The following is a 27,813-nucleotide window of genomic DNA, read 5'->3' on the forward strand; positions in this document are numbered from 1 at the left end:
ACCTCCAGGGAGCCGAGGGGAGGCCAGACGTACCGATCCCTGCTTTTATAAAAAAGGGGCGGCTGCTTCCAGAGTCTCCGAAGAGATCGCGTGTGGTTGTGGGGCTGCTTGGAGGATCAGCCCAGCTGGTTGCCAATGCAGCACTGTGTCCCTAGTGCAGGCAGCAGCCAAATCTGGAGCAAAGGACTCTTGTGCTCTCATTCCTACCAGCTTTTTGGCATATTTCTGTAGCAGTAAGTGTCCCATGGTGGGAGCGAGGGTGGCAGGCACCTCCCCACCTCCCCAAGGGCTCAGGATCGAAACGCACAACAGAGCCCGGGCAGAGCTGACCGCTCTCCTGTAAGAAAACACAGGCCATGCCAGTCTGCGTGTTCGGCCGCAGTCTGGATGCGGATCTCATGGGGACGGGATGAGGTGCTTGGTCGCAGTCCCGGCTGGCTCCCCAGGTAGGATTTCATGGCTGTCTCTGCACAATTGTGCCTGGACTTGCAGAGGAGCAGGACTGCGAGGGACCTCGGGGAGTTCTGCAGACCGTCCTCCTGCCTTGCGGCAGGGTTTGTTTGATGACTGTTGCGCGAAGCTAAAAATACCCCGGTGATGGTTATGAATTTAGGATAACTAATACATCCAGTGGAAAGATCTGGAGCCGTTCCAGGGCTAAACAACAGCTTCTTCACCAACAGCCAAAGACTTGTGGATGCAAAAATAACTAGGAACTGAAAAACTTGAGCTGGAGCAAGGGATTTTCAAATTGAACCCAAGAAAAACTTTCCAGCAGTGAGGATGACTGTGGATAATCGCCAGCACTTTGGTTGTTTTAACAGCAGGGTACACAGACCTCTGGATCTGGGCTGGATGCTGCCTCTGGGCAGGAGCTGGGAGAACTAGTAGTTAGGGAGAACTCCTCTGATAAGGGGTGAAAGCAAATTATACTGATAATATAGGACCCAGTGGCGTGCGTCAGCAGCATGCTGCAAGAATCAAAGGAAGACACTGTGGTGGGAGGTATAGGCTTCATATCTCAAAAAGCGGGGAGAAAGACCCAAGAATAGACCCACCGGCGACCGTGGATACTGGGAGGAGTGCTGCGAGGTGAACCAGCTTTGAGCCACGTAGGTAACGGTGAGCAGAGGGCGAGTGAGGGTTTCGGACATCTGTCTGCAGACCCGAAACACAGCCGGGGAGGGAGCCGTCCTCTGAGTACATGTGTGCCACGGTGGCAGAGGGCACCCAGGTTCACATCCCAGCTCCGTCTGACCAGGGTTTCACCCCACGCCATGCACTTCCCCACACACACATGCGTCACGCTGCCCTCCTTGTTCCACGCTGTGGCAGACACTGAATTATTCATTTGGCTGGAGACGGTAAGAGTGAGCCCATCTCCCCGTGCCCTGGGTACTTGGCTGGGGCAGTGCGTGCCAGTCCCTGCCCCAGCGAATAATGAAGTACTCAGTGCTTCGCTAAAAGCACTCGAGAGAGCCCAGCTCCCACGTCTCCCACGTGTGGCTAGCATGAGATAACTGCCCCGGCCTCCCCGGGATGCTCGCAGCAAGGTGGGCGGCTGGGCAGGGTGAGGGCAGGCTGCCTGTCTGCATGCTCCACCGTGGCTGCAGCTGGGGAAACAGGAACCCGTGGGGCTTGGGACATCGGTGCTGTTCAGACCCCACATCCTTTGTGTTTGTGGGTCTTGCTAGTCCGGGTCCTGCCTGCGGTGGGGAGCCCTGCCCTGCCCTGCCCAGTTTGCCTGCAGCGTGTAGAACCCCCCAAAAAGTCTGCAAGCTCTCATGAGTGCTGGGAATAGAAGTGTTCATGCCTATTTCAGGTCCCTCTGCAGAAGCCATATTATCATAATTAGCCAAAACGTTTCGCCATTAGCATATTTTTTCTCTTCTTCCATCACATCGAGCCCGCATGAAACAGCCACTTATTCTCCTTGCTGTTGTGTCGAGATGTACCAGGCTGCGGGCAGGACCTGCTGCCCATCCCCAGCCCGGCCTCAATAGCAGGGCTTGTTCTCTGCGTCAGGGGCAACGATGCGGCGGCAGCTGCTGTAAATCCCAGGGATGATGCTGCGAGCAGCCCCGATTGCCACCCCCTGAGAAAGGCTGGCCACTGAATTACAACAACATCATTGGTGCCCCAAGCATCTGCAACAGGAGAGAGATGGCAGGAGGCTAGAGGATGCCAAGAGCCTGCCCTGTGATGTCGAATTGCCGCTCCCTCCCAGCCACTTTTATAGCAAATTAATTTCTTGCTCCGCAGTCAGTGCCTAGCCAGTGCAGGAGCCAGGGTGGGCACCGCAACGCGGCCAGGGAGGCACAGGAAAGGGAGAGAGAGAGAGATGGCTTTGAGCTTGGCTGAAGATGTGGAGGCATGGGAGACGTATTCCCACCCGAGTCCAGACCTTTTGTGCGATTGTGGGTGAGAAGCGTAGCCCGTGCAACCTGCCTGTTACAGAGCAGGCGGCAAACCTCTGCTCTGCGGGCGCGTGGCTCCTGCTTGGTTGGGTGTCTGGGTGGCTGCTTGGTTTTGGAGGCGCGTTCCTGGGGAGATGGGCCTTTGGTCAGAGACGGCTCTTGTGTTTTTAGGGCACAGACCAGCAGGGTACAGCATCCCCCGAAGGGTGCCCTGGCTCTTCTCCAACGCTTCAGCTGAACAGTCCCTTCCAACGTGAAGGGAGTCCCTTCCAACCCTTCCCTTTTCGCTCCCAAGGCACTGCCGCGTCCAGAGCACTTCCAGATGGCTAACTCCCTCCGGTGCAAACGGGCACCCGCGTAACACACCTCCGACGTCTTCTGTCCCACCGCCGAAGGTGACGGCCAGGCCAGGAGCCGCGCGGAGGGCAGCCACCATGCTGGGCGGCACTGCCCGCGGTGGGGCAGCTCTGGGCACGGCTCCGTCCCCGTCCCGAGCCCCACAAGCTGGTGGGTGACGGAGGAGACCCAGCGCTGTTGACGCACACGGCGCCCGCAAACCCCGAAGAAGGGCCCCCGCCGGGGTCAGGCGCCTTTAGGGCTCGGCCTGCTCCGTGCCGCCCGCGCCCAGCCCTCGGGGCGCACCCGGCACCCCCCTCCCCGGCGGGGAGCCCCCAGGCACCGGCCTGCGGCCCTCAGCAAGCCCGGCGGGCAGCCCCGGCCCTGCCCACCCGACCCGCCAGCACCGGGGGCCGCGGGGCTGCCCCAGCCCGGGGCTGCCCCCCCCCCCCGCCCTCCCCGGCCGGCAGCTGGGCGACCTCCCGCCCCGCCGGCCCAGCGCCCGCTCGGGCCCCGGCCGAGGCGCGGCGGCGCTGGGGAGGGCCGGCGGACTTCCACCCGCCGGCGGGGGCGAGGCGGGGCCCGCACGCCCCTCAGGGCCGGGGCGGCGCGGCCCCGGCCCGCCCCGCCGCGCTGAGTGGGCCCCGGCGGCGCGGCGCGGAGCGGCGGGGCGGGGCGGGGCGGGCCGGGGCCGGCGAGACAGCGGCGGAAAGTGCCACGACTCCACACGGCCGCGGCGGCGAGGAGGGACCGCGACCCGGCACGGGTGGGTAGGCGGCGGCGGCCGCCCTCCCTCCCCCCTTCCCCGCGGCCGCGTCGCCCCGCGGGACCCCCCCGCGCCCCGCTGCGAGGGGGGACCCCCCCCCCCCCCCGGCTGTCAGCAGCCGTGGAGCGGGGTGGGGACGCACCCGCGCCACCCGCCGCTCCCACGTGCGGGAGAGTGTCCCGCGTGGAACGGGGGAGAGGGGGGGCCGGGGCGGATCCCGGGTTTGGGGTCCGGCCACGTTTGCGGGGCGGGGGGGGTCGGGCGGATGAATGGCCCGCGGCGCGGCCGGGGCGGTGCGGAATGGCGGCGTGTGCGGGCGGAGGGAGGGCGGGAGGGAGGGAGGGGCCCCGCGTCGCCCCCGGCCCCCCCCCCCGGGCCCCGCCGCGCTCGGAGCCATCCCCTGCCCCCGCGCCGGCCTGCGCAAATTCATTAATCTCATTAAGCGCCGTTACAAAAGGTCACAGCTCGCGGGCGGCTCTGCCGTACTCGGGTTCCCCCCCTCAGCTCACCCCCCCAACACACCCCCCCCGGCGTGCGGCAGAGCCCCCGCGGTTGGGGAGAGGCTGCGACCCCATAAGCAGAGCCACCCCCCAGCCCCCAGCCCCGCCACCCCGGGGTCTCTCCGAAGGGGACGTCGCCCGCTCTCCCGCAGGTTTGCCGCAGGACACCCCGCTTCGCGCCCCGCCGGGAGAGCACCCCTGGCCGGCCGCCACGGAGGAACCCCCTCGCCCGAAATCCCAGCTTTCCTCTCCCCGGACGCACGGCAGCGGCCTCCCCTCGCCCCCATCACCGGGACGTGGCCGGCAGGAGTTGGGCGAGGCGGGTGCTACCCGGGACCCCAACCCCAAGCAGAAGCCGGCGAGGGCCGGCGGTGAAACGCCGCTTCGGGGCCGGGGAGGGGAGAGAAGATTTGTAATAGCCGCCGCAGAGATTAGTCGAGCTGCAGCTGCGTTACGCTGCTGTTACACTCTTCTTGGGTGTATATATATACTTTTTTTCCCCTGCCCTTTTTTTTTTAACTCCAAGGCCGAGGAAGGGAGCTGGCGGCTCTGCCGAGGGCCGCGGCTGCTGCCGCCGCACCGCAAGAGCTGATGGAGCGCGAAGCCACGTTCAATTAAGTCAAGCCATAACTGTTGACGAGCGGCGCGGCGGCGGCTGTTCTGGAGTTGCTGTGTGGAGTAACCCGTGCTGCCGGGAGGCTGGACACGCACGGTCACTTACGCAGAAAACGTGTTCAAACAGAGGCTGCCGGGGATGCAGGCAGGACCCGCTCGCGGCACGCAGGATTTTCTCGTTTGTTCTTAATTTTTGTCTCTATCGCAACAGGGGGGAGAGAGAGAAACTCCAGGAAAAGGATCTGGTGCTCGTCTTCTGTCTGCTAGCGGTGCTGCTGCCTTCTCCCGCTGCCGGGCTGCCCTGCTGTCGGCAGGATCAGGCCTCCCAGCTCTCTCGCCCTCTCGCTCCCTTGTGCCGGAGGGACACCGTCCCCGGCCGTGCCTCTGCCCTCGTGCCACCTTTTGGCGGGGGAAGCCGCAGGGAAGGAGACGAGACCTTATTTCTTTGAACCAGAGGCCAGACAGTGCCCTCCCGAAAGAGCGGCCGGTCCCGAAGGTGCAGCCTGGTTCTCGCCCTGATGGCCCAAGAGATAATTTTGCGCTTTGGAGGAAGCCAAAATCTCGGCCTGGAAACTTGGGTGTTGGGTCGGCGAGCTTCGACCGACTTGTGTGTGCGCGTTTAGGGAGGGGAGAGCTTTTTATTTGTTTTTTTTTTTAACCTGCTGGGAGGTGCTGCAGGGGAAAGGGAGCTGCAGAAAGGGAAAGGCTGTGCAGAGCCCGGCTACACCAACCCCGTTCTCTCTTTCTCTGCCCTCCAACACCCCGTCACCTCTTCTTCTGCATTGCTCTAACCTGAGATGCCACCACGGCAAAGTGCAAGCCTTGAATTGCAGGGGGGACGGTTGCAAAGAGCATCTTTTCCCACCTGCGGCACCTATCTAGACCAGGGGGAGGTAGCGGATATATTTTCCTTTGGCTGTGTGAAGAAATAAGGTTTCTGTAACTCTTGCACAACCTGTCTCTTCCTTTGCTCCTGCCCACCTGACGCTTGACCTGGCTGGTTTAAACCAGGGTTGGCGCAGGGCTGAGTCGCAAAGATAGCCAATTCCCGTGGGTTTTGTGGAAGCAGTTGCGGAGGGGAGGAAAGCCTGGACGGGTGGGAAGGCTCTAGCCTGGTTTTTGGCTCTTAGCTGCCTCTGGCAAACGGGACCGCGAGACGCCGAGGGTGGCCCCGGTGCCGCGGCGCTGCTTGTCTGTGGGTTGGTTACTCTGGGAAATTGCCGGGTGCTGAAAACCCGGCGAGGTTGAGTGCTTTGCTGCTTTGGCTTCCTTAGGGCGAGTTGGACTTCTGCTCAGGGCAAACAGAGGTGCCTGCACGTGCAGGGTGGCGAGGGGGGTCAGGTCTCCTGGGCCGTTATCCGGGATGTTGGGAAGTTTGATGGATAACGAGAAAAAGCTGCAGGAACGGAAGAGTCGGAGCAGAGTGTTTCAGCTGGCTCCTTTGCATGAGAAGGCCAAGTGAAATACCGGTTGTCTGGCTCGTTCCTGTTCTGGTGGTGGTGAAAAGCCTTATCTGAACAAGGTATTTTGGGGAAGGAGTTTGCGTATGGAGATATGTTGGATGATTTCCGCTGTTTTGGCTGGGTGATGAGTAACGGATGATCCCGCTCAAGGAACTTCTTGCCGATAAACGTGCTCAGTGTCAGACATGAACTTGATTTTTTCAAATGCAGACTCTGGTGAGGTTCAACAAGGCCAAGTGCCGGGTCCTGCACTTGGGTCACAACAACCCCATGCAATACTACAGGCTTGGGGACGAGTGGCTGGAAAGCTGCCCCGCAGAAAAAGACCTGGGGGTGTTGATTGACAGCCACTGAATATGAGCCAGCAGTGTGCCCAGGTGGCCAAGAAGGCCAACGGCATCCTGGCCTGTATCAGAAACAGTGTGGCCAGCGGGAGTAGGGCAGTGATTGTGCCTTTATTGTTGGCACTGGTGAGGCGGCACCTCGAATGCTGTGTTCGGTTTTGGGCCCCTCACTCCAAGAAGGACATTGAGGTGCTGGAGCGTGTCCCGAGAAGGGCGACGGAGCTGGTGAGGGGTCTGGAGCACAAGTCTGATGAGGAGCGGCTGAGGGAGCTGGGGTTGTTCAGTCTGGAGAAGAGGAGGCTGAGGGGAGACCTTATCGCTCTCTACAACTACCTGAAAGGGGGTTGTGGTGAGGTGGGTGTTGGTCTCTTCTCCCAAGTGACAAGTGATAGGACTAGAGGAAATGGTCTCAAGTTGCGCCAGGGGAGGTTCAGGCTGGATATTAGGAAAAGTTTCTTTCCTGAGAGAGTGGTGAAGCACTGGCACAGGCTGCCCAGGGAGGTGATGGAGTCACCATCACTGGAAGTGTTCAAGGGATGTGTGGACATGGCACTTTTGGACATGGTTTAATGGGCATGGTGGGGTTGGGGTGATGGTTGGACTTGATGACCTTACAGGCCTTTTCCAACCTTAACGATTCTGTGATTCTGATAGCTGGCGGTGTCCCTGCACCCCTTAAGCACACATCCCGCTCCCAAAGCAGCCTGGGCATCAGATAGAAAAACACCATCGTAGGGAGAAAATCCCATGCCCCAATCCTCCAGCTTGCCTCTAAGGACCAGGAGAAGGTACAGAGGGGAGGATGCTGAAGTCTTCAAGCCTCTTCAAAGCCTGGCTGTCAAGCCGAACCCATACATGCAGAACCATCCCATAGGCATCCGTGATCAGGGAAGCAGTGGTACCTTCAGTGTCCTATTTTTCCATGTCCTAGCTAAGGCTTTGCGCAGGTGGGAAGCACTGGAGGGCTTTCCCGCTGAATGGCAAGGCACGCACGCTCCTACCACTGCGCTTGCGAGGGGGACCACATCTTACTGTGCAAATCCAGGAGGAAACTTTCAGCGCTCCGAAGGGAGAAGGCGGCGAGGTCAGGAAATGCCAAAGCAGAGGTTCACTCCTGATGCTAACGCTGCAGCGCGTTGCTTCTTGCATTTATGCGTCAGGAAGTTCCCTGAGGAAGGCTTTCCCTTATCCCCCAAATGCCAAAGCCAGCCTGGTTTGATTTAAGCGTGCGTGGTAGCGTACAGCCTGACACCGTCTTTGCGCCGTCGGAGCGATAGCCTCTTCCCTGAACGAGTTGTTGGGCTGCTCCGTGCCAAGTCTCGACCGCAGGAGGAATTCTACTGGTAGAACTTGCTCCTTGGAGTCAGCACCGGGTCTGCCAGCACCAGCCCCGCACCGTGGGCTGCGGGGCATGAGTGTTGAGACAGGACCAAAGCTTCCCTTTGCCTGGTTGGTATCTCCCACTCTTCATTTTGGATTTTCTCCCGGCATGCCTGTCCTTGGGAACAGCGCGGGGTTTTCTCCGGTTCAGCGGCGGGAGCGTGCGAATGGCCTGTGCGAGCATCTCGGCTGCTTTCATGAGCTCCGGCTGCTGCGACGGCTCTTCCAGCAGGTCCACAGCTCCTCTAGGTTAGTGCTCTGGGCTGCTTTTTTCTTCTCTTGGTTTTGTTTTGGAGGGGCTTGTTGGTTTTTTTTTTTGTTGTTTAGCTAGGAAGGACTTTAACGCTAATCTGCACCGTTATCTCACCCTGGCTGTAAAGCCTGCAAGGAGGCAAGGTACAGGCAGCTTTTACAGCAGCAGGGCTGGGTGAGGCTGCCTGCGGGAGAGAGGGAGTGTGGGGTTCAAACACCCTGCCCTTACAGGGCTTGGGGGGGGACAGCAGTGTGGGGTGAGATTCGGGTCAGGCAAAGACTTCCGGCAACGCAGTGCCGCAGCCGGCACGGCCGTCTCACCCACCTCACCGCCCCGGTCTCTGCCTAATAACGCCGTCCTCTCTCATCCGTACTCTGCGTGCTGGATGCCTCGGTAGCAGAGGTTTGGGTATTTTCCTCCGTTCCCATCCTCCCTGGGCTCCATCCAGCTGCTTTTGGAGAAGGCAGTAGCAGCTGGTGGGGTTGGAGTGCGTTTCCCGGTGCTCAGTGTTGCCCTTGCCCTAAGCTGGAGCAGCACATTTTTATCTAAATACAAAGCCGTGGCAGTGTGAGGTCAGGAAAGGTTTATTTTTACCGATGTGTCAGGGTTGCTGGGTGAGGAACGCAGGTCGCCTTGTTCTGCCCCTAAAACAGCTCCTGGGTGCTTTGGTGTAGCCCTAAAACCAGCAGAAGGTCGTGGGTCTATGTTCTCCAGCCCGACGTTTTATTTACTGCCCGGGAGAGAAAATCCAGCCCTTTTCACCCTGCAGGTTTGGAATAATCTGTCTGTCCCGGTGGGGACTGTCCCGGAGCGATGCTACCTAGTCAGAAGGGAGCGATTTGGCACCAGATGTGCTGGGGTAGAGCGGACCGAGGCTGTTTAAATCGGAAAGGGCAGGGGCGGAGGTGGAATAGCGATGCCTGTAGTATCAGCTGGGATCCGGAGGTGGAATAGCGATGCCTGTAGTATCAGCTGGGATCCGGAGCGGTGCCCCGGGGCAGAAAGTTGGCCCTGCCAGGGGAGGCTGGTTCCAGCTGGCGTTGGCAGCCCTCCTGCCTGCCAGCTCTCTCCTTCTTCGCCTGGGATGCTCGGAGAGGCGGGCAGGGAGAGCTGGGCCGCTGGTTAAAACACCCTTCCCCAGGCAGGTGGGTGTCTCTGGTGGGAGACGGCCGCTTTGCGGCTCCTGCCAGCTCTGCACCCCCTGCTCGGGTGTTGGAGGAGAGTTTTTCACGGCACTGCCAGCCCCTCGCTGCACGAGCAGCTTTGAGCTGCAGATTCGGCTGCGAGCTCGCTGCTCCGGCTGTTCGAAAGGAAAAGGCTCCGAGGTCTCTCCCTGTGAGCAGTGAGGCTTTGAAAAGATGCTGATCTCCTTAGTTTTATTCTTATTTTTGCCTCCTCCCCTTGCAGCCCGCCCCTCCCTCCTCAACCCACAGCCTCTTAAAGAGGAAATTTGATAATGTTTACAGTTAAGTGTGGGGATGGGGACCTCTGATAGCCAAGGACTTTCTGCATTTTCCTGATTATGTGTTGAGGCACGATGACGAGAAACCGCAGGCTGTCACCTCCGGGAAAGTGCCCCTTCGCAGATTAACTGCCCGACTCCAGCGTCTGGGGGTTCACGAGCCACCTCGGAGCCACGTGGAGGTGATGCCCCGATGGGAGAAACACGTGAGTGGGACAGCAGAGAAGAGATTGGCTTCGAAACTCGGGACATGGTTCAATTAGCAATTAGGAGGAGTGGGGATAGCAGCATCTTTCTCCCTCTGTGGCTGCATCCCGCCTGCCAGATCTCAGACCAGGCAGTACGGTCTCCGTTGCTGCTCCGTGCGTTACGGGTGGAGAAACTGAGGCTGGAGAGGAGGGTGGGAACGACCCTGTGCCCGGCGCGGGCATCTGTTGGGGAGATGAGATAATTAATGACCGTGCTTTTTTTTTTTTTCCCCTTAGCTTGAACTGATGGCTTTTATTGGCATTTGCATATCAAGGAAGTGGTTGTGACTTGGTGTGGCGTCTGTGCACACAGCATGGTTGCTGGGGTGGTTCTCGTCGCTGGGAGCAGCTACCCGCTGGGATGCGGTCACTGCGTGTCCTCCCCGCCGGGCCGGGCAGAAGCCGGCAGTGTCACGGGGTGCAGGTGGCAAAGGGAGAAGGCCAGGGCTGCTGCAAAGCTGGGGAAAGCTCTCCTGTGCATGCTTTCTCCTTCCAGGGGGATGTTTTATTCCAAAGTTGAGACTTGGATGCGCATCTGGGTGCAATGAAAAGGCGAGGTGCTCCAGGGAGAGCCCAGCTCTTGGCCAACCTGCAGCAAAGAGTCTGAAAACAGACTCTCTTACTGCCGCAGGGCTGCAGGTATTGCCTCGAGTCATGCGAAACCATCCCATTGGACATGTAATGGGTAGTTGCTCATGGCTGTCCCTGATTGCATCCCCGGGTTTTTTTCTTCCACCTCTTTGGTTCATCTGGAGATTGCTGCAGCCGGTGAAATTAGTCACTGCAGTATGACCGGACCACTGTGCGTAGGCGACGTAGCGGAGGTGCACAAACTTCAGGGTGTCTAGGCAGGTCGCCCTCACCAGAGTTGTGTCAATCTTGAGCGTTTGTCTTTTCAGTGCACGGTGCCGTTTGGAGACACAGATGTCCGTATGAAACTCCCTGCTCAGAGAGACCGTTGCACCTCTTTTTTTTCCCCCACTAACTGTTTTTCTGGTGTCTTGCAGGCACAGAAGAATAAGGCAGGATGGATGTGTACGACCCTCAGACGCTGGGTGTTATGGTCTTTGGAGGTTTTATGGTGATTTCAGCCATCGGGATCTTCCTGGTGTCCACCTTCTCCATGAAGGAGACGTCTTACGAGGAAGCCTTGGCCAAGCAACGCAAAGAGCTTGAGAAGACGCAGCAGCAGAAAATAGAGAAAAAGAAGAAAGAGAAACCTGTTGAGAAAAAAGGAAAAGCAAAGAAAAAGGAAGAGAAACCTAATGGAAAGATCCCAGAGCAGCAGCAGCTGACTCAGGAAGTGACGGACTCTCCCAAGGATGTGGTTCTTGAGCCTGCTGTGGTGCCTGAGCCTGTAACTGTTGAGTCTCCGATCGCAGCGGTGTCAGTGGCCCCCCAGGAAAAGGAGAAACCTGCTCCGTCACCTAAGGAGAAGAGGAAGAAGGAGAAGAAGGTGGCAAAGGTAGAGCCTGCTCCTAGCCCGGTGTTGGCTTCGCCTCCTGTCAGCGTCCCCAAAAGTTCTCCCGTCTTGGAGGTGACCCCTAAGGAGGTGCCTGTTGTGGCCGTGCCACCGGTTGGCACGCAGCAAAGTGCTCCGGTCATCAGCTCCGTCGCCATCAAGAAAACCGATGCTCTTCCGATCCATGAGGAGCAGAAGCATGATGGACCTGTCAAGAAGAAGGCTGCATCCAAGAAGAAGAGCGAGCCAGGTAAGGCCAAATTCCTCTACATATACCCCCTTGAGTAAGCCAGCAGGGCATCTTGGTGCTGTTAAAATGGAGTTATCCCATTCTGAGATCTCTTCCTCTTCTTCTTCTTCTTCTTCTTCTGTTGGAAACAGGGCAGCTGTAGAAAGGCTGTCTCTGGTGAGATGGACCATGTGTGCCAAGGGGAAGGTGGGTTGAAAAAGCCTGTGCTGGACTGTAGTACTCTCTGAGCGGAAGTAGAGTTAAAGTCAAGAGTTTATTGACTTGTTTTCACTCTGTAGTGTGTTGCCTCCTGCATCGGGTACCCCTGCATGGTGCTTAGCTCCTTGGTCCAGCACACAGATGTTGGAGAGTTACAGGTTCCTCTCGGATTTGCTGTTGCGTTGGGGATCTCTGAGCAGATCTGCACAGTGAGAATGAATGGGAGGTGTGCGTACCTGTCCTGGGAGGGGGGGCAGCTGCCAAGGTGCTGGCCATCTGGGTGGAAAGCCAAGACGAGGTGTTTTCCCTCTCCAGCCCCAACTATTAAAAGCACACAGGAGCTCTATTATTCTTCTATGGGGAGGTGGGTCCCTGCTAGTTTCCTCCTTCTTCAGTGGAGCTGAAAAACAGCCGATTGGAGGAGAGAGGTTTGAAGGTATTTTATACTGCGGGGGTTTGATCATAGGATAGTTAGAAGGAGGTAACTTTCAATATGTCACAGGGAAGGGAAGACTTGCCCGTCATTGTTCATGCCTCACTTTGATGGACTCGGAGATGGAAGAGGTTAAAGAAGGTGGTCCTGAACTCTCCAGGGCGTAAACAGGTGTAGGGAGGGGACAAACGGCTGTGTAGCTGCATTCTTGCCTCTCGTTGCACCAACGTGAACAGTTTGGGGTTTATTTTTGGTTAAGTGACAATTACAGGCGCTAAAAACGTGAGTGCTTTCGGACCTGTAGAAGTGTTCCCATATGGACACGTGGGAGATACCTCTCAGGTGTTCTCGAGGATGTGATGTGGTGCACATAGGTTTCATTTCTTTCTTTAGTGACAAAAAAGACCAACCAAAGAAAAAGACACCCCTGCCTGCTAGCCTTTTCCAGCACATCCAAACCTAGGCTGCTTTGTAACCTGGCAGTTTCCAGACCCACATTTTGGAAGAGGGCCTGCTGCTCAGCGGGATGTTTTGCAGCCGCTGGTCGCCCAGGTTGGGTTAAAACCCTTGTAGCTGCTCCCCCGAGGACAGGATTTTACTAAAGGCCATCTCCACGTAGTGATGAGGTTTGAAAGGGTTTGAGCAGCCGCTGCTGGAGGGTATCGCAGGGATGGTGTTGGGGACGCTGGAGGTGGCTGGTCTGGCATGTGCACGCAGGGATGCCCTTCTCTAACACTGAAAAACACGGCCCTAAATCCAAGCTGTAACAGCCACGGGAATGTGGCTGAGAGATGAACTTTTAGCACTTGTTAAGTTGGGAGTTTTTTCGGCTGCTCCGAACATCCACTCCTTTGGGTATGAAGTGCCGGGCCCGCATGCCTTAAAAGCCAAGAGTGATGTCTTAGCTGCTCCTGTGGGATTTTTCAAAGGAAAGCTCTCGGCAGTATTTGCGCCATGAAGCTGGCTGCAGTTTGACCAAGGTAGTGTGGGCAGCCTTTCAGCAGCTGTGGTCTCTCCTCCTCAAAGGCAGAAGCAACAAATTATCCCGTGGCAGATAAAAATGGGTGTTCAAGGTGTTCAAAGACACGTGCTCGGCACTGAAACAGATGGCAAACCTGAACAAGAGCGGCTTGGGGTATTTTTCTCTTGTGTGGTTTGTTTTTAGCCTCCTGCATCACCCAAAAACTTGCTTGGAAGTGGTTAGCGTCTACTCGGATCCCAGGTCATTACCTGCAGGAGCCACGCTTTCCCATGAAACACGCGTGGGTACCCGATCTGGGCTGCAGCCTCCCGAGCGCGGGGCTCCACGCGAGGACCGTCCGCATCTCCTGTGTTCCCTTGGGTTTGAGAAGCGGCTGTTCAGACCCCTCGTCCCTGCTGTGCTTTCCCGTGGCAGCTTTGCCGCACGGCTGCTTCTCGTTTCGTAGTTTCCTTCGGCAAGGTGCGAGATTTCCGACTCTGCAAATGGGCTCAGCGGCAGCGTAGGCTTCCTTTTGCCGCGGTTTGGCAGGCTGCCCCTGCTCCCTTTGCCAGCTGCAAGGTGGGGTTAGCGTCGTGCCCACCTTCTGCAAGGCTCGCTTGCGCAACGCCGCCGGGAGACGGGCAAAATTTCGCTTGGTGGGTCCCTCCGCCCAGCAGGACCGGGCCAGGGGATGTGATGTGTTGTCCTGCATCTGCACTGTTGCCAGCGTGAGCGAAGTGTGAGCCAAGCTCTTGGGCCCCGGTTGCACAAGGCGGCGGAGCTGCCCCAGCCGCGCTGCTGGGAGGTGGCTGCTGCTGGTGAGACAGACGGCTGCTGCCAGGGCTTAGCGCTGCCATCCCAAATGGATCTACCAGAAGCCAGGAGCAAACAGTGCGTGCTGGAGCTGCTAGGCGTTCCCGGGCTTTGCCGCTCTGTTGCTGGGGTGAGTTGACTGTGGCTGGCTGCCAGACACCCACCCAGCCGCTCTCTCACTCCTCCTCCTCAACAGGATGGAGGAGAAAATAAGATGGGGAAGCTCATGGGTCGAGGGCGATCACTTAGCAATTATTATCTCAAGCAAAAACAGACTCGATTTGGGGAAAACTGGTTTAATTTATTGCCAATGAAAATAGGTGAGAAACAGAGACAAAATTAAAACGGCACCTTCCCACCCTGCCCTTCTTCCCAGGCTCAACTTAACTTATCTCCTTCCCTCCAAACTCCTCTACCTCCCTTCCCTGAGCGGCGCAGGGAGATGGGGGCTGTGGTCAGTCCATAACAGCTCCTCTCTGCCGCTCCTTCCTTCTCGCTCCTTTCCCCTGCTCCAGCGTGGGGCCTTCCACGGGCTGCAGTCCTTCAGGATGAACCTGCTCCAGCGTGGGCTCCTCTCCAGGGGCTGCAGGGGAATCTCTGCTCCGACACCTGCAGCACCTCCTCCTCCTTCTTCTCTGACCTTGCTGCTTGGGGGGTCCGAACTCTGCGTTCAAGAGACCCTGGTGTTAATGGCTTTAGAGGATCTGGAGCTACTGGAGTCCAAACTGCTGCTTCTTCTGGGATTTTTTAGGAAAATAAGCTCACTGGGCCATAGATACTGTTCAGGAACTCCTAAACCACTGCCCGCCACCCTCTATCCATCGTGACCACGTGCGCTGTGCTCCTACAACAGCACCGTGGTTCCTGATGCTACTTGGCTTTCCCGGGTTAGCAGAGGGGTAGGGGAAGGGTGGGAGTCGTGTCGTTCCCTTAGCAAAGGGCTGGAACAAACCTGCCTGGCGAAAGGCAGGAGATGACCTTGCTGTGCTCTGCATCGCTGGCACCGCTGCACGGGGTGATGTCCCCCGGCAAGGTTGTATCGCGGCGTGGTCCAGCTTCTGATGCCCAACCCATCTCTGCTCCTGGCATTGGCAAAGCAGGCCCAGCTCCTGCTGGGAATCACGCAGTTGGATGGAGAATGGTGGCAGGGTGGCGGGACCAGCAGTAGAGCCCGGCAGAGGTGATGGCTGGCTCAAGAAGCACACGTGTGTGGTCAGTGTCGTCCCCTGCACTTCTCGTATTGCTTTCAGTTAGGGAGGTCTCAAACTTGACTATGGAAATCTGGGTGGATGCTGGTTTGAAGTGGCAATTGTGGGGTTGAAGCCAACTGAGATGATGCTACTCAGTTCTTGCCGTCGGCTCAAGCGGTCCCAATCCCTCCTCTCTCCTCCCTAGCACCCGCAGACTCGGACGGGCCCCTCTACCTGCCCTACAAGACACTCGTGTCCACCGTCAGCAGCATGGTGTTCAGCGAGGGGGAGGCCCAGCGGCTCATCGAGATCCTGACGGAGAAAGCGGGCATCATCCAGGACACATGGCACACGGTAGGGCTGCCAGCGCCGTCGTGGCCGCCCGCCGCTGGGGCTCTGCCGAGCCTGGGGAGGTGCGGAGCGGGGGGAAGGTGGCATGTTTTCAGGCAGGCTGGACCTGAGGGTCAGTCCCAGAGAACGGAGCTGAATTTTCCCCTGGAGCAGAGGGCAGGATCCCGCGTGGGTGGGGTGATGGAGATGGGTCTGGAGGTGGTGGTCCCCACTGATGTGCCGCCCCGCTGGCAGGCCACGCAGAAGGGAGACCCGGTCGCCGTCCTGAAACGCCAGCTGGAAGAGAAGGAGAAGCAGCTCACCGCTGAGCAGGAGGATGCGGCTGCTGCCAGAAACAAGCTGCGGGAGCTGAGCAAGGTAAGCACCGCGCGGCCCTCCCGGCATCCCCGGCATGGGCTCTGCTCATCGTGGTCACACTGGTGTGCCTCCCGCTCCCCCCATCTCATCCCTCTTGGAGGTGAAGCCCGGGTGAAGCTCTCTGGGTCCTTCAACCGCTTGCTGTTTTCTCCCCAAAAAGGGGAGAAGATCCCTGCCTGACCTCCTCTCCTGGGCCTGATCCAGCCCAGAGAGCTGCAGGGTCGCGCCTGTTGGCAGCCGCAGGAGAAGCAGGGGAAAGCCCTTCCCCTAAGAGATGGCCACTTTCTGCAGCTTTAGGGAGGAAAATAAATCCCTTCTCGTCTCTGTCCAGATCCCCTGAGCTGAGAAGGAGCCGATCCATCCCTTTTTAAGGAGCCTGATCCTATTTACACCCTCTATCCCCAACTCAGCCCCCCGCCTCCACCTATTTTTGGGTGTTGAAGTTGGAACAGACCCCCGCCACGCTGGGGTTGGCATCTCCTGCCTTGCAGCTGGCAGGAGAGGGGAGGGCAAAGCCATCCCATGCCCTCGGGCGCTGCGCTAAACCCCTGCCTGCGCCCAGCCGGCCAACAGATCATCCCTGCCTTGGCAGGGGGGGGCGGAGGGTGCTTATTTTATATTTTTAAAAAATTTTTCCTGCTTTGCCCCAAAGTTTATGTGATGTTATTGATTCTAGAGGGGGGGGGGGAATAAAATTCGAGGCTGTCTTCCTCCTTTCTCTTAGCTGGCCCAATGTGGAACAACAGTGGCATCCAGTGGCCACAGAGCCCAAAACAAAATACAGGAGGAAATGTAAGTGCTAAATGGCGTAGCTGGGCACGGGGGCAGCTCTGAAAGGGCTGAACTTTTAAGTCTTCTGAGCTAGGAGGCCACCGGTTTCGCGTCCCCCTAAAGCGGGGAAACTCGCACGCCGAGGACTAAGCGGGTGGCTTCTCTCCTTGAAGGAACTTGCAGCTGAGCGGGCCAAGGCAGCGGCCGTGGAGGGCAAGCTGAAGGAGCAGCTGCTTGTCCGCGAGCGGGAGATCGCAGCGGTGCAGGCACGCATGCAGGCCAGCTACCAGGACCACGTCAGCGAAACGCAGCAGCTCCAGGGCAAGGTGAGCCCCGTGCTGCGCTCTGCAGCTTCCTCCTCTGGCTGCTGGGTGGCTTTCGGTGGCAGACGCCTGGTCTTTTGGAGAAGAGTGAGATGTGCGAGGGGACCGGAGCCTTGGGGAGGGGAGAGACGCCACGATGCTCCTGGACCGTGGTGCTCGAGGGAGAGGAGGCGCGTGTGGGAGCATCCTCATGGGAAGTCACATCCCCGGGGGCTGTCAGCATCCGTAGACACCCTCTCGTGTTGCCCGTCCCTCTTGCTCATTGCGTGGGCTTCACGGCGAGAGCAAAGGGGCCGGGCGACGGCATTGACCCCTGTTGGGCTCCTCTAGATCCGGACCCTGCAGGAGCAGCTGGAGAACGGCCCCAACACGCAGCTGGCCCGCCTGCAGCAGGAGAACTCCATCCTGAGGGATGCCCTCAACCAGGCCACCAGCCAGACCGAGAGCAAGTAAGGCCGGGGCGGGGGGCAGAGCCTGGGGCTGCCCTCTGGCAAACCCTGGGGGTTGACTATCCATCGGGTTTGGCCCCCCCCTTTCTTGAAGGTGCTTCTACAGACACCCCAGTTAGCTGGAGGTAGAGGAGGGAGTGAGGAGGAGCTGGCCAAATGGCTTTGGGGGGCTGGCAGGGGAAACAAGGATGTTCTTCCCAAGTGGAAGGGCAGGGGAAACCCTCTCTGCTTTGGGGTCACCTATGCCGATGCTTGAGCCAACAGGCAACAGAGGCAGGGAGAGGGGACCACAGAATCACTAAGGTTGGAAAAGACCTGTAAGGTCATCAAGTCCAACCATCAACCCAACACCACCATGCCCACTAAACCATGTCCCGCAGTGTCACGTCCACACGTTCCTTGAACATCTCCAGTGACGGTGACTCCACCACCTCCCTGGGCAGCCTCTTCCAGTGCTTCACCACTCTCTCAGGAAAGACGTTTTTCCTAATATCCTCCCCTGGCGCAACTTGAGGCCATTTCCTCTTGTCCTGTCACTTGTCACTTGGGAGAAGAGACCAACACCCACCTCACCACAACCCCCTTTCAGGTAGTTGTAGAGAGCGATGAGGTCTCCCCTCAGCCTCCTCTTCTCCAGACTGAACAACCCCAGCTCCCTCAGCCGCTCCTCATCAGACTTGTGCTCCAGACCCCTCACCAGCTCCGTCGCCCTTCTCTGGGCACGCTCCAGCACCTCAATGTCCTGAAGGTGCCGTGGCACTTCCCCACTTCGGGGAGCTCGTACTCTCAAACTTAGAAGAAATGAGCTGGCTCTTTGATGGGAGTGATGCTGCAGAGAACCGAGACGTGCCTGGTGCAGGCAGAACAAATAGGAGCTGGGTAGAAGAATTGCACACTCCTTGTTATAGAAAGTATGAAATGGCTGGTGATTAACAGCGGTCAAATAATTACAGAGCGGACTCCAGCTGCTTAGAGCGCTTCCTCTTGTGTCTGGGAACATAGATCCTCGCGTCCTCTACTTCATGAGAAAGGAATGTCTCCTGTGATTGAAACGCGGCTTTTGAAAAGTGATTTGTCAACTCTTCCCACCCCCTCCCTGAAGGACCAGGCGTGTCCTAGAAACAGGCAAACACATCCATTAAGATGTTTCAAGTCCTGTATCAGGCCCACAAGAGGATGTGTTCCTTCCTAGGGAAGACCAGAGATGCTTGACTGGCCTGCGGGCTAAAATAACCCTGCTTCTGTTGGTGCAGGCAAAACGCCGAGCTGGCCAAGTTACGGCAAGAATGCAACAAGCTGATGAAAGAGCTGTCTGAGAAATCGGAGGTGCTGCAGCAAGAGGAGCAGCAGAAGAAGAGCTGGGAGATTAAAGCGGTGGCCTCGGAGAAGCAGATCGAGCAGCTGCAGGTCAGGCAGGTGCCCGCAAACCCACTCCCTTTGCAGAGATGGGGCGGGTGGCTAAATTGCATGGGGTCTGCAGACTTGGCCATGGGAAGAGCTTGGAGGGAGATGAGCATCCACGGTAGGAAAGCAAGCTGCCTTGCGGACCTCTTAATTGCCTCCCCCCCGGCCCTGTTAGTTTGTCACACGCAAGGCGCTCTTTGTGCAGCATCCCTGCCAAAGCCCGGGGAGCACGATCCCCTGGTCGAAGCCGTTCTTCTTGCTCACCTGTGACGCTCACGAGCCTGGCGTGAAGGTGTGGCGGGGGAAAGATGGTGCATGCTGCTGAGTGGTACCCTGAGGCGAGAGAGGAAACCCACTGGCCCCCCTCAGCCTGTGCTCATGTGCAGATGTGGGTGCGCTCTCTCGACTCCGCTGTTTTTAAGACCTTTGCGCTCCCTCCTTGGCACAGGAGGCAGAGCTTGTGGCTTCTTTGTTGTCACCAGGGTGTGGCTGGGTTTGGGGTTTTTAGGGGTGTTTAAAGGACACCTCCCAAGTCGAGGCTCTGAGCACGCTGTCGGCGGAGGAGCGGCGGCGCGTTGCCGGCAGGCAGGCTGTACCCACCCAGGGAAGAGCATCTTCTGGAGGGGTGGCAGCGGTCCCACTGGGAGCACTGATCCTGGCCGTGCCCGTGACCTGGGAACTCACACTGCTTTCTCCCAGGGCTGGCAGACGGGGCGAGGGATGCGACGTGTCCCTCCTGCATGTGCTCTGGCCTCTTTACGAAGGGGCTGTGGTGGCGGAGATCTTTATCTGCGCACGTCAAAGTTGTTTTGTAGAGGTGCTCCTAGTGCAAGGAGCATTCAGTATCCCTGCTCTTAATTTTTCAGGTGCCTGAGGGTGCAGATCTCCTTTTGGTGGGCTGGTTTTGGCCCCTGCTGCTTTTGCAGGCGAGGAGCAAGGCGGGTGATATGGGCACGCAGCTGGCGTGAAGTCCGTCTTCCTGGCTCAGAACAGCAGCTTCTAGGCATGCTTTTAGGAGAACTCCAGGGCTGTCAGCTTGCTGCACGCCTTAATACTAATTAAATAAATCATACTAGCTGGAAGACTTTAAATCCAGCGACGTATTTAAGGTGCCTGTGGTGCTAGGGAGAATGTGCTCCATAGTAACACCTGGAGCTCTGAGCTGAGGATATGGGGTCAAATCCTCAAAAAAGTCCTGCTTTTTTGGGTGGTTCTAGAAGCATCGCTCAGACGGATTCCAGGCTGTTGGTTTACCTTCTTCCATCCCTTCCGTGCAAAGCAATGGTGCGACTCATACCTGTAGAGCTGCTGGTTTGCAGCACGCTCCTCATCCTCCTCCTCTGCCTTCCCCCTCGAAGCGCCTGCCTTGGCCAGGCCTCTTCACCGCTGCTTTCTAAGATGGAAAAAAAAAAAAAAAAAAGAGTCTTCCCTGGCCCAAACCACACAGAAAATTCCTCCGCGTGTGGAAACACGTGGCTGGGTGTCTCCAGCCCACGGCAGTACCTCTCGCTGCTGGGCTGGGGCTGTGCATTTACTGCACCAGGGCTGTAAAGAGGTTTTTCAGAGCTTAGCTCTCCGGAGAGGAGGATGGCCGTGGGCTTGGCCCAGAACCGAGACATTCGGGTGTTGTCTGCTTCCCGCTTGAGGGCTGGCAAATGATAAAACGCGAGCGCGAGGCAAGATGCTTCATGCGCAGGGGGAGCGGGGGGAAAGGATGACCTAAACCCCCCAAAGCACAGCTTAAAAATAACATTATGCGACACGCGGAGCTTTGCTTCAAATTGGCCGGGGTGCCTGGCACGCTACGGAAAGCCTTCTCTTCCTGCCGTGCAGGCTTCCCAAAGGGAGGTGGAGGCGACGCTGCAGAAGAGGCTGGACGAAGTAGGCGACGAGCTCCGCAAATGCCAGACCAGCTACAAAAACCTGTTAGCAGATGCGGAAAAGGCCAAGGGACAGCAGCAGAGCATTGCTGGTGAGGACCTTGGATAGGCACAGGGCGAGCTGTGGGGCAGACTTTGGAGCTTTCAGGGCCGGGTGCTTGGTGGGGCTGGTCGAGGCGGGACAAGTAGACCCGGGGATGAGTTGGGCTGCCTGGTGTTGGTGTGAGCAAGACGCAGGACTGGTCCATGGTCCTATCCTAGGATGCCGCTCCAGTGCCTCTCCTCTGTGCTGTCCCGCATCCCTGCCTGCCCTTTCTGTGTCTCCTGAAAGCATCCCCAGCCAAGGCTTCTTTGGCTGAGGGTCCTGCTTGGGCAGGGCAGGGCAGAGCGGGGAGTCTCCAAATTCGTTTGCGCTTAACCTTACTGTGTTTCTCATCCCTTCCTCTGACAGAACTGCAGGCCAAGCTGCTGAGCTCCGAAGCGGAGGTTCAAAGCAAGTTGCTGGAGCTGGACAATGTGAAAGGGAAACTGCAGGATGCCAGCTCAGAGAATACGAAACTCCTGGAGAGGATCAAATCCATCGAAGCTCTGCTGGAGGCAGGCCAAATGAGGGAGGCAGAAAAAGACAGAGACTTGCAGGTCGCGTGCCCGTTTAATTGGGGTGGGAGGAGGAGGGGGGGTTAAACCCCTCAAGCAGGTGTTTTTGCACTGTGTTAACACAGTACCTGTGTTATCTTTGCTCTGGGATCCCCTCTGGGATGCTGCAGAAAGCGCATCCCTTGCCTAGGACAGGTAACAAAAGTGCTTTCTCTCTTCCAGGCAGCCAATGAAGCAGAAATGAAGCAGCTGCGGTCAAGGTGGGTCTAGGTGCACATGGAGCTGCTACAGCACCTCCAGCTTGCTGTCCATGTGTCCCGGGCTTCCCAGGCGCTGAGCCCTATGGGCGAGGGCTTCCCGCTCTCTCTGTTAGGCAGGCTTGGGGACTGCGAAGCTGGGAGGACAAGGTCAATCCTGGCCAGCACAGCTGTTGAAAATATTAATTGGCTCCAGTACTGGCCCCAAATAACAGCCAGTCCATTCTGAAGTGATTCTTTAATCGCTGGCAGGCACATGGAGGCCAACTGCTCCTGCAGAACAGGAGGTTCTGGTGGTGGTGGTGGTGCTGGGGGTGGGATGTCTCTGATCCAAGGCCCTGCTCAAAGCTGGACCAACCAGAGCAGGCTTTTTGGAGTCATTTCCGGGTATCTCCAAGGATGGAAGTTCACCACCTCTCTGGGTCCCCGTTCCAGGGTTTGACAACCTCTCCCCCCACCATGCAGAAGGGTTTCCTGGCATCTAACTGGAGTTTCCCACGTCACGACTCGTGCCTGTTGCCCCTTGTCCACGTGCTGGGCGCCTCCAAGAAGGCTCAGGCTCTGCACAGGGGGAGGATTTCTCAGATGCCCCCACTGCCAGCGAGCATCCAGCATTCCTCTAAAGGAGGGCAGCTCTTCAGTTGTCCTGGGACCCCAAGAGACTTGGGTGGTTCTTGTCAAGGACCTGAACCTTCCTTGGTCTGCTCAAGCTGAGGCTTCCTTCAGGGCAGATGCTGGATCTGAGGGTGTGGAGGGAAGCTGCAGGTGTCTGGTTGGCAGCCCTGATGTATGGTTACTCGAGGTAGTAGGATGATGCTTTCAAAATGCAGAGCTGTGGGCTATCTCAGCCTAACGAGCCATGGACAGGAGCGTGTTGGGAGCAATTCCAGTTGGGTAAGCTGGAATTTGGATCAGGTTACTTCTTCCTCTTGTCCTGGGTGTACAGCCAGCCAGCTACTCGCTTGTTATCGCTGATAAGCTGGTAGAAAAGTAAATCCCACTCCAGCATTGCCATGGCCATGGTTTTTAGTCCTGCTTCCTCTTCCTTCTGCTGTGTGTAGATCCCGGAGCAGACCGGGATAGGAAGGGCTGCGGTCCCCATCTCGGGAGCTTGCTACCCGGGAGGGAGGTGGACGCGGAGACTCACTCCTGCATCCTGCCCTTCCAGGCTCCAGGAGAAGACGGACCAGCTCTCGTCCTTGGAAAGGGAAGCCACAGAGCTGCGAGAGGCGGTGGAGCAACAGAAGATGAAAAACAACGTACGTGAGTGAACCGGGCTCAGCTTTTCCTGCTCACAATTTTTTTCCTCCAAACCCCAGATCTCTGGGGTTTGAATGACAACCCATTGTAGTCGGCTACCGATGGCTCTGTGGTTGCAGCCAGAGGCTCTTCCAGCCCCACGGAGTGCTGGGGGCATTGCCTCGTCTGCCGGAGAGCAGGAATCCCCCCGGCAGGCTGTGCAGCTCGAGCTGATGGGCTGCAGCCTGCGTGGAGGGGTCTGTCCCCTGTCCTCCTGGGAGGTTTAGGACCTTAGGAGGGTCAAGGCAATCCCTGAGTGGGGGTCCCTCACACCTCATTGCTTCTCTGCTCCTTATCACTCTACTACAAGGCGGTATCAGCTGTCTGGAGGCAACCTTGCAGCCCTCCGCTTGGCTTGTGTCCTCTCCAGGCAGCTGTCGGCATCCTGAGGGCTGCTTCTGGAGCTCCTGCCTCCATCCAGCCCTGCTCTGCTCCCCCAAGGCCACCACCTGAGCGATGCGGTCTGTTGCGCCGCTGCGGGCTTGGAGGGTAAAGGGACGCACGTGGGCAGTGGGATGAAAGATCTTTGACAAAAGCGACGGGCTGCTGCCCCTTTTCCTGAGCGGAGGCTTTGAACTTCTCCGCGGTGCCAACAAGTGACTTGGTGGCCTTCAGCGTGATGTGTGGCTTATTGCCCTCTGTGTGTGGTCTCGGCAGGACCTTCGCGAGAAGAACTGGAAAGCAATGGAAGCGTTGACCACGGTGGAGAAGGCGTGTGAGGAAAAACTACTTGCTGCCACAAAAGCAAAGGTGAGCCCAGTGTTTCACTGTAGCAGTGATGCCGGTGTCGTAGGGGAAACATTCAGCCTCACCAAACCACCAGATCCTTGCCCTGGGTTGTTCGCCTCCTTTTAGGAGCAGCGCTGACCCAACCCTCCTGCCAGGTTCTCCAAATTTTGTCTTGAGGGCGGTGTATCCACAGTACAGGTCATGGTTGGGGAACCGGCAGGGTGGGGGAACCGGGAGGGATGTTTTGGTGGTTCTCAGCGGCAGCGCTTTTCTCTGTCGGCTGCTTTCCCCTTGCCGGCTCACCCCTGTAGGCACAGAAAAGCAGGACCGGTATCGGCAGCCTGGCCGGCAGGCGCCCGAGACCTCCATCCCATGCCAGTGTGTCCCTCTTACAGGAAGAGCTGGCCCAACAGCTGGACACGCTCCAGACGCGAACCAAGCAGACGTTGCTCTCCGCCCTCCCCGGAGTCGCCGTGTCCTCGCAGCAGGTGGGCACGGGCTTTCTCAGGCCCCCGCAGAGCCTCTGCCGCGCGGGAGGGACAGGCCACTAAATGTCCTTTTTCTTCCTTGTCCTCTTTTTTTCAAACTCAGGATTATGACACGTGGCTACAAGAGTTCAAGGAGAAGACCGCGGATGTGCTAAGGCAGCACACAATTGCAACAGAGGCCCCGGTAAGTGAAGGGGCTGGAAAGCGGAGGGGTGAGGGAGTGCCTGAGGGTCACTCGTTTGTTTTCCTCACTTCTCTCTCCATCCCTTCCCTCTCCTTTCAGGATTCAACCCTTAAATTAAAAGAGGCAGAGGAAGCGCAAAGCACTTTACAAGCAGAATGTGAGCAGTACAGAACTATCCTTGCAGAGACGGTAAGTTGCAGCCCTTCGTGCTGTGTTGGTCTTCCACTAGAAATATGTCTCGAGGTCTTCTGGCAGCCCAGGCTGCCTGTGGCCTCGTGGTGGGCATCCCTCAGTATGTTGGGGGGCTGCCGTGTAGAAGATTATTTGCCAGTGGGACAGAGGAAGAGGAAAAAGCTGAATTTCTAGAGCTCTTCTTCAGCCTAACCATGTTGGAAGCCTTCCTGGTGGTGGTGGGACGTGGCACAGCAGGGGCTCTGATGAGCGGGGTGGTTGAGCCAGCCTAGGACCCACCTGTGGCACCTAATTCTCTTACCTGTGCTTTGGCCCAAATCCTTGGAGAGGCATTGGGTATGCGAGGGCTTCCAGCCCTGACACTGCTCGGCTTGGGAGGGCTGGAGGAGGTTTGGGCTCAGCGGAGGCTTTGCCAACAGGAAGGGATGCTGCGAGACTTGCAGAAGAGCGTGGAGGAGGAGGAGCAGGTGTGGAAAGCAAAGCTCACGGCGTCTGAAGAGGAACTCCAAAAGGTGCGTGTTTGGGGCACACCTGGGTTTGTCGCTCCTGGAGCTGGACGTACAGGAGCAGAGGGACTGTTGGCTATAAATCGGATGGTGACCCTAACCGTTCCTGCCAACCTTGAACTCTGAGACACGGGGACTTTCTCTTCTCCCCAAATCCACCACTCCTGTCACCAAACCAGCAGACAAGAAGCCCACCTCATGTAGGAGCTAAGCCTCTCTTCCTCCTGGATCCCACCTGGTCTGTGCCTAGACCCTGGAGGAACGGTTGCAGCTCCCCGTTTCAGGCATGTTGGGAAACCACATCACCGCTTCAGTAATCCAAGCTCCGATGCTTGGAAATCGGGCTGAGCCCTCCTGGTGGGCGCTGGCTTGATGGGAGGAGAGCGTGTGCAGGGCTCCTGGACTCCCATTTTCAGGAGAACTTGGCTTGCTCTCAAAACCCGGGTTGACCTTGGTGTTGGTTGAGCCTTCAGAAAGGAGCTGAGGTCCAAGCCACGTACTGTGCGTAGCTTTTGGTCCAGCTGTCTGTCTGGCTCTGGGTACCGCTCTTACTAGTTAAAAAGCCAGCCGGCAGCTGCCAGAGAACTGTTGTTGCCCAGGAGTTGTGGGGGGAACATGTTTCGTGAGCTCTTGTGACTTTGCTGGAGTCGAGGAGAACTTGGCCGGCCGTGCCTTTTCTGCAAAGCGGACTTAAGTTATCTCCTCCCTCTTGAATGCAGAAATGAGATGAAGCTTCTTTCCACAGTCTGGCTGCTCCCCATCCATCACGTGGGGTTTTGAAGTTAACTGGGGCTGCAAGGAGGTGGGGGAGCTCTTGTACAAGAGATCTTTGATTTCTTCGCCGGTGGCTGGCTCCTGCAGCGCCAGCGCTGCTGAGGACTGGTGTAGGATTGCATGGGGACGACGTGGCCGCTGGTGTGTGCTGGCAGCAGGGTGTGCGTGATGGGATGAACGTCTGGTGGCTAGGGCAGGTCCCAGAGCAGTCCTGCCTCTCTGTGGAGAAGAGGTGAATTCCTCCTTTCCAAAAAATTCAGCAGCCATGGAGTCCTCTTCAAAAATCAGTCCGGGTTTAAATGCACACGCCGTGCTTTTTTCTGATAGCTTGGCTTCTCTTAATAGCAAGGCCCGTGACACCTCGTTGGAAAGTCGACCTTGCTGCGTCCAAACCAAAGGCGCTTTCAGTAGGAAACTTGCACCGCGTCTGGTGCCAGTTTCTCGGGTGTTGAAAGCCGACTGCAGCCAGCTGAAGTCCTGCAGGCAAAAGCTGTTACCTTGCTCCACGATTTACGGCCTGGGCTTGTCGGACTCGTCCTCCCTGGGGAGAGGAGCTCCTGCCCTGCAGGCTGTGGAGCTCTGCATTGGCGTCGGGTCTCTTCCGCACTTGGGTATGGGATGATGTGGGAGAGGTGGGAGCGAAACACGGGCTGGTTTTTGGTTGAATGAAAGATGCTCAGTGTCCACGTGAGATGCCGTTCACTGACCTTCTCTGATCCTTTCTGGCTTAGTCACAACTCCAGCTGAAATCCCTTGAAGACGTGGTGGAGAAGTTGAAAGCGGATCTGCAGAGCACAGATCAGGTAAGGTTTTTTGGGTGCGGGAGGAGGTGTGGGTGCTGCCGGGTCTCCCGGCCGGACGGATGCATGCTGTGCTTGGGCTGAGTTGGGACCCTTCTCCCGACTTGCCCTGGGGAAGGCAGGCTTGGACCACGGGATGTTTGGGATGTGTTGGACCTCAACCAACCAACCCCCTCCTGCTTTTAATCCAGCTAAAGGAATACACGTCTCTTCTGGAAACACAACTGGAAAATCACTTGGAGACAGCCAGCTCCGAACGCCAAAACTACACAAAAGAAGTTGAAGTCGTAAGTGTGGCAGCCGTTACCTTCTTCGACGCGTCTTTCTTCTAAGCCTGACTTGCCACCCATCCGCGTTTTGGGGATTTGAGGAGCGCCCCAGGGATCTGCAGCTTTGCAAAGCGGGAGAAAACAGATGGAGGTGTTTGCTCCGGTCTGGGTTGTAGACATCTAAAGTCAGGAGATGTATGGGCGGGGTGATAGGACGGGGAGGTCTGTATGGAGATGCTGTCCACTGCTCTGCGGTGGCCTGTGGGATTTCTGTGGCTCAGGTGAGACGGAGCTGTTTCACACCTTGCTCGCTCTCTGAGCAGGCATCAGCAGGCAGGTTAGCGAGTGATGCCATCAAGGCCTCTTTGATAAGATGTTGCATCATAAAAATGCTTCCCTGAGCCACAGAGCTCCAAAACCGAGGGCGTAAATGAACTTCTTTTTCTTTCTCTTCCTCCTCGGCAGCTGAGGCAGCTCTTGTCAGAGTCCCAGGAGCAGCTGGAGGCAGCGAAGACGGAAACGCAGAAGCAGAGCAAGGAGCTGGCCCTGGTAAGGGGGGACCCCCGGAGTTGCCCTGCTGGGACCCGGCTGCTCTGCCGGGGGCCGGTTTGCAAACCCGGCTGTGGGGCCGGCATCCTCCCTGCGGATTCGAGGAGGAAGGCACAGCCAGCACACAGGCAGACTCGGTGCTCCCGGGTACCAGACTGATCCAGCTTTCAGAGCAGATATTCGTGACCCAGGAAGAGATTTGTATTTGCCTGCCTTTCCTCCCATGATGGGGGTGGGAAGGAAGGGAGAGCAGCAAGGCTTGCGCAAGCTGGCGTGTGGCAGAAAACCCCAGCCGCCCCACCGCTGGACACTGGTTACCGCAACACCACCCCGGGGCAGGGATTTGGGTGCCTTAGAGCATCCGTCCATCCACCTCCGGACAGGACTGAGGCTGTGCAGCCCGTGTCTGTGGGAGTTGAAGGATGGGGCTAGGTTTCTGCAGGTAAGCAGGGAAGAGGACTGGGAAATAGGGCCAGGAGAGCTAAGAGACCTGCCAAAACCATGAGGGCTTTTGTTTTTAAATCCATACTTTGATCATGAGAG

At 57.7% G+C, this 27,813-nt stretch overlaps 1 protein-coding gene across 1 annotated transcript in view; it reads left to right on the top strand.

Moving 5' to 3' along the window:
- The first annotated feature begins 3,493 nt into the window (after positions 1 to 3,493).
- Positions 3,494 to 27,813, top strand: part of RRBP1 (ribosome binding protein 1) — a 28,657-nt gene continuing 4,337 nt past the window's right edge. The window contains exons 1-19 of the mRNA XM_059832946.1: positions 3,494 to 3,519; positions 10,792 to 11,496; positions 15,297 to 15,445; positions 15,677 to 15,799; positions 16,744 to 16,896; positions 17,224 to 17,342; positions 18,596 to 18,749; positions 20,580 to 20,718; positions 21,078 to 21,272; positions 21,450 to 21,477; positions 22,649 to 22,739; positions 23,437 to 23,529; positions 23,904 to 23,996; positions 24,100 to 24,208; positions 24,302 to 24,369; positions 24,792 to 24,884; positions 26,384 to 26,455; positions 26,644 to 26,739; positions 27,187 to 27,270. Coding sequence (XP_059688929.1) covers positions 10,812 to 11,496; positions 15,297 to 15,445; positions 15,677 to 15,799; positions 16,744 to 16,896; positions 17,224 to 17,342; positions 18,596 to 18,749; positions 20,580 to 20,718; positions 21,078 to 21,272; positions 21,450 to 21,477; positions 22,649 to 22,739; positions 23,437 to 23,529; positions 23,904 to 23,996; positions 24,100 to 24,208; positions 24,302 to 24,369; positions 24,792 to 24,884; positions 26,384 to 26,455; positions 26,644 to 26,739; positions 27,187 to 27,270 — 2,544 coding nt within the window. The 5' untranslated portion in view covers positions 3,494 to 3,519; positions 10,792 to 10,811. The remainder of the gene's footprint in view (positions 3,520 to 10,791; positions 11,497 to 15,296; positions 15,446 to 15,676; positions 15,800 to 16,743; positions 16,897 to 17,223; positions 17,343 to 18,595; positions 18,750 to 20,579; positions 20,719 to 21,077; positions 21,273 to 21,449; positions 21,478 to 22,648; positions 22,740 to 23,436; positions 23,530 to 23,903; positions 23,997 to 24,099; positions 24,209 to 24,301; positions 24,370 to 24,791; positions 24,885 to 26,383; positions 26,456 to 26,643; positions 26,740 to 27,186; positions 27,271 to 27,813) is intronic.

The sequence above is a fragment of the Gavia stellata genome, chromosome 37, assembly GCF_030936135.1.
Source record: "Gavia stellata isolate bGavSte3 chromosome 37, bGavSte3.hap2, whole genome shotgun sequence".
Taxonomy (NCBI): Eukaryota; Metazoa; Chordata; class Aves; order Gaviiformes; family Gaviidae; genus Gavia; species Gavia stellata.